The 9,438-nt window shown below is 36.5% G+C and overlaps 1 protein-coding gene across 1 annotated transcript; it reads left to right on the top strand.

Annotated features, from left to right (window-relative positions):
* Window positions 1-448: 448 nt before the first annotated feature.
* Window positions 449-8,641, top strand: LOC128982703 (putative polyketide hydroxylase). The gene is made up of 4 exons (XM_054401644.1): window positions 449-473; window positions 2,281-2,424; window positions 6,538-6,929; window positions 8,485-8,641. The coding sequence occupies exons 1-4, from the start codon at window positions 449-451 to the stop codon at window positions 8,536-8,538; spliced, it is 615 nt and encodes a 204-aa protein (XP_054257619.1). The 3' UTR covers window positions 8,539-8,641.
* Window positions 8,642-9,438: the final 797 nt, after the last annotated feature.

Genomic DNA, 9,438 nt, shown 5'->3' with positions numbered 1-9,438 from the left:
TTTTTTTTCTTTTGCCCCAACAAAAATTCGGGGACGGGGACCGACAGACACCTAACAAAAATACCAAATGTATCAGTCTATAACATTGATCTTACTAGTTAAGTATTAAGTAACAATTTTTCAGACTTTTTAAAATGATTTTGGAGTAACCTACCTTGTTTTGGCTAGGTTCACAGTAGTAAAATATTTCACACACTGCTTACATCAAGACAAAAAACAAAACCTCTAAAAAAAAAATAAAACAATTAAAGCTATATTTAATGCAAAGAATGTATTAAATAAGAACGCCTTCGTAAAGGAAACGCAACAGCAACGCGCTCCTGTATTGCGGGTATTGCATTGACTTTCTGCAGGCGTTTTTCGTATATGGATACTGACTCCCTCGTGAATCGAATCGTTTTTTGACCACCACTGAATCGAATCGAATCGAAATTTCGATGCATTTTTGATGCATCGCACACCCCTAGCCGAAAGTAAGTTTAAATCGTCTTAAATAGCCGAAAACAACAAGATTCGAGAGTTTAGGACTTATTTCACTTTCGGAGCTGTTGGAATGATTCTTAATTCGATACTTTAACACGTTTGTACTGTTTTTTTCGATGGATTAGGATTTTAAAATATATATTTCGGCAGTTTAACACAAACATCTCTTTCGGCAATTTAGAACTTTAAATTCTTATTCCGTCGAACGTGATATTCGGCAAATTGGGACTCAAAACACAATTCGGCACTATAGGATTCGGTGCTATGGCACCTTCTCATACAAACTCGAGTCGAATACTCTATTATCTTCATGAAGTACACCTACCTCACTGGAGCTGTTTACGAGCACATCATTGCAATTGCCTTCATCATTAGAAGAATCATCATTGTTTAGGTTTTGATCAATTTTGTTATGCCTATAAGAAGTATCTTTACCTTTTTTAGGACACACAGCAAGCAAATGTCCTTTTTGCTTACAAAATCTACAAGAAAAGTTTAAATATCTACAATTACTCCTGTAATGATTTGTTCTACCACAGCAAGTACATTTCACATTACTACTTGAAAACTTTTGAAATTTACCACTAGCACTAGACCTGCAATGTTGTTGTTTTGTGAAGAGGTTAGAGTTTTGACTTTGTGTCTGCTTAGTCTGCTTCTTGGTTACACTTCCACTCGTTCCCTGACTTGGTCTGCTAGTCCAACTGTTACCCGTTCCCTGTCCATATTTATTAAATTTACTGTAATTCATGCCTGTTGATTCCTGAACATGGACGATCTTTACATCTTGTTCAGCTGTTTCCCAAGACAAAGAAAATTGGACAGCACTTTTAAAAGTTAGGTCTTTTTCAATAAACAAACGTTTCTTCAAACTATCACTTAATAAACCTGAAACAAACTGGTCCCGCAAGGAAATGTCCCGATTTTCAAAATCACAATCAACTGCTGCTCGCTTTAAACATAGGACAAAATCAGAGATACTTTGAGAACTACCTTGAGTTATTTTATGAAACTTATAGCGTTCTGAGAGAATTGATGGTTTAGGGTTTAAATGATTTTTCATTAAGGCAACAAGTTCAGGATACGATTTAGAATCTGGCTTATCAGGTTGACACATGTTTCTAAGCATATCATAGCACTTTTGTCCGATAAACATAAGCAAAAAATGTTTCTTCTTAGCATCAATATCATTAATTACAAAAAATTGCTCTAAACGTTCAATATAACTGTCCCAAGATGTTTCTTCTTCGTTAAAAGGTTCTATTGAGCCTAAGTACGGTGCCCTGAAGGTACTTACGGCGGCTTGCGTACCTGAAGATCCACCTCCATTACCTCCTTTTCCATCATTTCCCGTCATATTTCAATCACTTTACAAACAATTACTGCACTTCACATTACTTTAAAACGTTAAAAGAATCCTCGTCGCCATTTCTGTTATGTATCTTGCCATAACTATTATAATTAATGCATTGGGAAATGGGAGCTTTGAAATAAGATGCTCAGTCATTGGAGGCTAACATGAAAGAGACTTTATTCCTGTTGTCTATGCTAGGACAAGTAGTGTAGGCTATTCATGACATAGAGTACAATAACCTAAGACACAATACAAATGTGTATATATAACAGCAAGTATCATAAAATGTGACATAGGTATATTTTTTTAAGTTTGCACAGAAAAATGGGCCATAGATTTTTGATGATGTGTCTTTAAATGCTACTGTAACTGTATTTGTCTTTACTATATACAAAAGTCATATTTAGAATTTACATATTAATGCTATGTTATTTTTGTTGTAGCTCCTGGCCGTAAGCTATCAAAACGGCCCACAGAAACACCAGGATTAGAAAGTACACAGACCTTCTCCCCACCACCTGCTTACAACCCTTACGATGATCCTCAACAGTACAACAATATGCCTGCATACCCTCCCAATCAATTCGGTTAGTTTTTTTCTCTGTCTACTCATTATTTGTTAGCCTATTCTACTTTTTAGTTTTGTTAAATTCACAGAAACCATTTCAAATTTAGCTTAAGAATTGTTTTACTAAGTGTAAACAATTATTTTAGCATTGACCTTCAATATTAGGGTACACATCAAATCTATATTTTTTTTAAAGGGGGTGGCTAGCTAAGTTATGGGCGCATGCAGCAATTTTCTTCAGGAGGAATTTTGTCCCAAGGAAATGAGGAACCTCTTCCACAAACATATTATTGTCAGCTTTCGCACTAGTGCCGTTTCACGGGCAAATGTAAACCGGGGGCAAAAAATGCCCAGATGATTCTAAACTTCCATGCCAAATTTGTTAGTCCGTGTCGATCAGTGGCTGAGTGCGGTTGGTACTAAAATATTTTTTTTTACCTAAAGGATAAATTGTTTGTATGTAAGGATAAGGAAGAAATTAACATTGAGTTGGCCTACTTGATTAGTTTGGTCAAGTAATATACCTACAGTGATGGGCGGATCCAAGAAAATGTCGGTACCGGATCCGGATCTTGAAAAATTCGGATCCGGATCTTCGAATCCAGATACACACTGTCATAAGGGCGGGATAGAAAACGTAATCAACTGAATGCCAATTTAAATCATACTGTTTAAAATTAAATTGGTAATGTTTAAAGGTTAATATATCTTGTACGTACTAGCAGAGCACCCGTCCTTCGTACGGGGTTAGCATATAAGTATAAAATGCTTATTGCAGTTATACTCAAGCTTTGCGTTTGCAATGGGGGGAGGATACAGTTTGATAAAATTTGGTTCATAAATTTACAGTAACTTATGGTATAGTATAACTCATCTACCATTGTCATAATGTTCTACCACTGCACCTAAACAATAGAAAAAAATAAATTATCAAACATTCGCACAATATCTCAAATTATTTATTAAATTAAAAACTCAAACCTAACTGTAATTAAACAATCCTACTTTGACAGTTCTCATTGTGTATATCACAGCCTTTTGTTGCTGCTTAGTTCAAACTAGCTGTTACCCCCGGGCTTCGACCCGTGTTTGACTTCATAAGTATTAATAAAACTATTGATTGGTTAAGTTAAGCTGAAATAAACAAAACAGAATGCAGCATTACAAACAAAATAATCACACCAGATTTTAATAAGGTAATAAATTGAAAGAATAACATACAAATAAGAACAGCTGAGGTATTTTTAACATTAAGTATATGGAAAGTTCCCTTTGGAAAGCAATTATGACCTTAAAGGGCAATTTAAGAGAAAATGGATAATTTTGCGCAAGGTTTCTCGTCATGACGAACATTTTAAGTATATGCTTTATGGGGGTGTGACTTGTAGTTTTCTCAAAAGTTCATGGGTACTTTTGGCTTTATACATAGATTAGCTGTTGTCATATATGCAAAAACAAAATAATAATAGTGCTGCACCCTGTTGGGAAACGTTATAACTTTTTAATGCTATTGCATATTATAGAACCAACTTTTAAAGTTGAAACAGCTGACTAAATTCTATAATTCCCTTTAAATATGAATACTCATAAGGTTAACATGGGGAACTACAGAGCCACTGGGGCAAAACTGGGAGCCCAAAAGGATTTTTGAGATAAGAATATGCCTAAATGTTAATAGGGAATGTGAGCTATCATCATGCAAAATTTCAGCCGAATCCGTCCAGTAGTTTATGATTGAGCAACACACAAACATACACACAAACTCACAAACTTTCTGATTTATAATATTAGTAAGATATAGAGTAATCTCCAGTTGAGCCCATAACCCCTCATTTTTTGGGGACACTAAAAGTTTTCAAAATCATAAAATGAAACTTTGTGCTAAGTTTGCATGACCACCAAAACGGTATTTGTGTATATTTTTACTATAGTTCGATCTTGAGTAGGCCTATGCTATACATGGTTTTTGCATGCAGCATCCAAATTATTTATGCCTGGATCACCTCTTGTTAATCACTTCCTTAAATTTGTTCCAGGTCCATGGTACTGATAGCCGGGTATGTGAAGTTCTACAGGTAAGATACCCTGTGTCTGTGTACAAAAAGACTATACTGTGTTCTAACTTAGAAAAATATTAGATGGGGGAGTCTTGACTTTTTATTCACCCTGTATGTACACAGATAATCTTCTTGTACACAGACACAGGTATTTTACCTGTAGAATTTCACATACCCGACTATCAGTACTGTGGACCTGGAACGAATTTAAGGAAGAGATAAGCAAGGGGTGATCCAGGCATAAATAAATTGGGGATGCTGCATGCAAAAACCACGATAAAGCATACTCAATTTTGAAGGATAGTAAAATTAGATCAGTGGCTGACAGCTTATTAGCTTGGGAAAGGGTAAAAGCTTCAGACTCTAGTATTGGTGAGAGAGCTGCCGTCTGGGCAGTTACTAACATAATGAAAACTAAAGCAAAACTTGGTGGGGGAAAAGGGAAGACTTCAAAAATTAAAAAACAAATAAGGAAGAAAAAACCTGTTGGGAAAAAGAAAAAAATCCTAAATGTGCCTGCAAGAAGAAAAGTAAAAGTGGTAAGTGGCTCTATTTGAGATTTTATACGGGATCTGGTAGTAAAAGTAAAAAAAATTACTCAAAGGAAATAATTGAAAGACTTCCAGAAAAACCATTAAGTATTTTGGATATATTAAAACTTGCTGCTGATTTAAAGTTGCCTTATTTTAAAAGGAGTCTTCTTACAGAAAGTAAATAAAAGAGACGTCTTATAACACTTAAAACATATATTTGCGCTTATACTGTTATTCACAAGACGGTAAATATACAAAAAAGATGGTAAGTGGTGATCGATTTTGATTGGACACTCCAATCATCATCAGACCCAATAGACGAATGACAAGAATCTTGAATGGCATCCCTACTTATACCCTATTGGCGACCGGAACATCATCATGGTCTCCTGCGGTTACGAAAACGTGATCGTCATCTTGCTCGATAGCAGCAAAATAATGAACATCTCCCACGGCCGTGTAAACGTAATCTTTGTCTCCGGGGGTCTCAAAAACATGATTGTCGTCGTGCGCTATCACGGCAAAATCAAGTTCATTTCCCGTTGCCGTGTGGACATCATCATCGTCTCCCGCGGTTGCGATACAATCTTAGACTTCTTCCGCGATGATGGATGAATAGTGACAACTCCTACGCTGACGGGGAAATAGCAAAGATCTTTTGCGGTCACTCAGATTTCATCAACGGCTCCCGCGATCGCGGCGAATAAGATTAATGATGAAATAAATTTATCAAGAAAAAATAGCCCCAAGTAAGGCCCCCTCCTAGGCAGAGGCCCTCAGCAACCGCCGTGTCCGCCGTTAGGGAAATACGGTCCTGATGGGGTGGTGAAAGCACCATAACCCATTTCTTTTCCTGCCTTCAAACTTCCTGTTATCAGAACAATTCACTGCCTTCCCTACAAACATACTTGTAGAGCTGTATTTAAATCATCTGCAATTCTAACTTTTCCCTGTATTTACATTCTGGAAGTTTTACTTTCCTAAAGTCAAATTATTATAATTTTCACTCCGCAACCACCCACTCATATCTGCTTCGCAATAACTTCAATCTGAGAATTCCAGCCCATTCAACCACCTTCTTTGAAAGACATCTAACTTACAATGCCATCAAACTGTTTAATGCTCTCCCTCTTCAAATCAAATCCACATCAGATCCGAGATGCTTCAAAAGGCACTTGAGGTAATTTCTCACGGGTAAATTCTACTACAGTGTCCGTGCATTTCTCGCTGACGGACAGTCCTCATGAATTTTAACTTAATGTATATTTTTCAAGTTAGTTGATAGTTTTAGTAAATTTGACTTGGCTAATGCATGTATATTGTTGAACAAGCTGAATAAATGAGTTATTGAGAAGCAAAAAGGAGGGGAAAATAATAATAAAATAACTAGTGGAGCTGCGTAGCGGTGGCACGAGATGCACTCATTAGTTGGCCATCAGGAGCAGCGGCCGTATGAGTAACGCTCGTAATTCGGCGCCAATGGGTTGAATACATCAGATTAGGATTTTAGAAAACGTCTGTTTTACAAAGTGTTTTTTGCAGGTCCTGGTCCTGGTTCAGACTATGGCCCTGGAGGTTCAATAATGGGCTCCGCAGGCCACGGCCCTGGAGGTGTAGCAATGGGCCCTGCAGGCTATGGCCCCGGAGGTCCAGCAATGGGTGCCGCAGGATATGGTCCTGCAGGTCCAGCCATGGGTCCTCAAGACTATGGCCCCAGAGGTCCCAATATGATGCCAACTCAGCTGTTTAGTGATCCTCTGGTGGCTAATGTAGCCATGAGCTATGGGAGCAAGATTGTTGACTCAGGCAAAGAGATTGTTGATCGGGAAATCAACAAATATGTGCCTGTATCAACACTAAAGTATTATTTTGCCGTGGATACCAATTATGTCATGCGAAAGCTGAAACTTCTTTTCTTCCCTTTCACTCACAATGTAAGTGATACTAGCAGCAAAACCCGTCTCTGCCCGGGTACAAATACAATGTATAATAATGGTTATATATAGAATCAGTTTATTTTCTTTTTCATAGGTGTACACAAATATTAATATCATTAAATCTAAAAATATGTGAAATATTCTTTCTCTTGGGTTGAACTTAACATTATAAATTGACCACTATCACTCATTTTATATTTTATTTTGAAAGTTATAAAACAAAGATATAAATAGTTATAATATTATAGATTACCGTAGAAAACTCTGAAATACTGTAGTGTACAAAAAACTGAATATCTTCACGCACACTCATATTTTAAGCCATAGTCAGCACGACTTTGAACATTCACTACCTTTCATCAATGAACATAACACTATTGTTAATTAAGAAATAATATAATATACAATACAAATTTTTTTTTAAGAGCTGCAGAGAAAAACATAACCTGGGTGAAGGGCAAATTCTCACAGTTTTAATCTTAAGAATTGCCTTGTAAAAAAATTTCACGTGGCCACCTATTTCTTTACCAATTATTTATGAACGGTATGTATTCATTTAAATCCAACTAGGTGAACCTGTGCGAATTCGCACAAATAATACATTAGGATATTATAGCAACGTCGTTAGAAGTTGCGTCGTTGTATCGACGTTGGTCTTGAGCTCGATCGTTGGCTATATGCATTCCAAGTTCTTTTTGCTGTTCAGTAGGGGTATTTTGCAGGATGGAGTTCATCATGCTAAAAAATTGCGCGTATGGATTAATATCAAGTTGAGTCAGTGCTGCAAAAGCCATTAGCTTTGTTTAGCATTCTTTCTTGAACAGTGGTTTCGACGTCCGTAGGTATCCTAAATTTGGGCATATGTGGGATGCTCCCCTTTTGACGGTTGAAAGGTGACAATTAGATGATAAATTGTGTCGTGCACCTTATACATGAAAGGCCCTCCACCGTTAGTTCTTCAATTTTAGGTCGAGTGCTGACCATTGCGAGCGCAGAGTTGTACCTGGTTGTACGATCTAATGTTCTCTTTGTAGTTTCTGCTCAAATGATTTGCTCCATTAAGTAGGCTCTTATTATAATAGATTTCTTGGTATGGGGGTAGATTCACTTTTCCTTTATGGCAGCAGGATGAAAATCCTTTGCCTCGTCCTCTTTGTTCTTCTTTAAAATGTAGCGCACCACATTTCTGACATTTTAATGCCATCTCGCCAAGTGAATGCTGCTAAATTCTTGTTCTTGTCAGTGTAATTTTGTAAATACACGTTGCCACTAACTGTTCCAGCTCCACGTCTTGGCTCCTTACGTTTTGCATTGCTTGCCGTATGCTGACTTGCCGTGTCCGACTGGCAATATTTCTTTGTCGTCGGGTCTTTGGCATGTTTAAACGAAAATATAATGTAAAACTTTTCTCCTGTTGTGTCCTATAGGAAACATTTCTTTGCCGAGTTTCTAATTATTTTTAAAAACATGCAAACTGTTTACATTTCAAAACCAAACAAAGCAGCTGGGATTTATTTTTTTTTTTAAACTAATGTATTGACATCTGTTTCAGAATATAATAACATTCAAATCAATCACAATGTTATCCTTATGGAAGGAACTTTGAGGGCAGCCCACGCCCTTAAAAATATATATTTCAAAAATCTAAAGCCAGTTTGCACATCTACACACCTAGACGAACATTTTGGTGTATAATATGTGGGGTTAAATCTTAAAATAAAAAAGCCTTATTGTACACAAAGTTTCATGTCGCGTATTAAATATATATACATAGATGATTTTACAGTTGAAAACAGCAGTTTTGTCTATGTGAAAAGCCTTAAATTGATACTGGGAGCTTATTTCCACACTGGTAATAAGTAGCTACATATGCCTACCACCTTCTTCTATTAAATAGCCTACTATTACTAAACTAACTTGCTCATGGCTATTGAAGCCTTAAAAAAGAGCCTACATACTAGATCTATAATGTGTTCAATATTTGTATATTTTGTTCAATCTAGGCATATTGTGTTTTGACTATTGATATAATTAGAGACATTCCATCCCCATGTTAAAGTTGTTAGGTACCAGTTTTAGCAAATTTCCTTATAGGGAAGTAGCTATTACCACGGTGGCACGGTAAGACCTAGGCCCGGGACTGATTTACTTTTTTGTTTTGATGTCCCCAGAGGCCAAAAACACCATTTGTGTTATATATATGCATATATATATTCTAATATATATACGTATATATATATATATATATATGTTTTATATATATACGTCTGTGAATGCGGAAACTGAGTAACTTTGATGAAATTTGGTTTAAAGGTATAAGGTGGGATGAACTTTAATGAGGATTTTCCGGAGGGGGGGGGGGTTATGGGGTAAAAATTTGTTTTTCTCATTTTGACCCTCAAAACTAAAAATTTCCCAATTCATCCCAAATTTATGTGAGTACGGCATTTGTTCGTATTTGAATTTGTGCCTTACTCGCTCCCTTCCAGCCAACATTAATCCAAAA

This window comes from Macrosteles quadrilineatus, unplaced genomic scaffold (assembly GCF_028750875.1).
Source record: "Macrosteles quadrilineatus isolate MER2022 unplaced genomic scaffold, UCM_ALF_1.0 Scaffold_1028__1_contigs__length_22133, whole genome shotgun sequence".
Taxonomy (NCBI): Eukaryota; Metazoa; Arthropoda; class Insecta; order Hemiptera; family Cicadellidae; genus Macrosteles; species Macrosteles quadrilineatus.
Note: the sequence above shows the minus strand (reverse complement) of the source record. Positions and strands in the feature narration are given on the sequence as shown.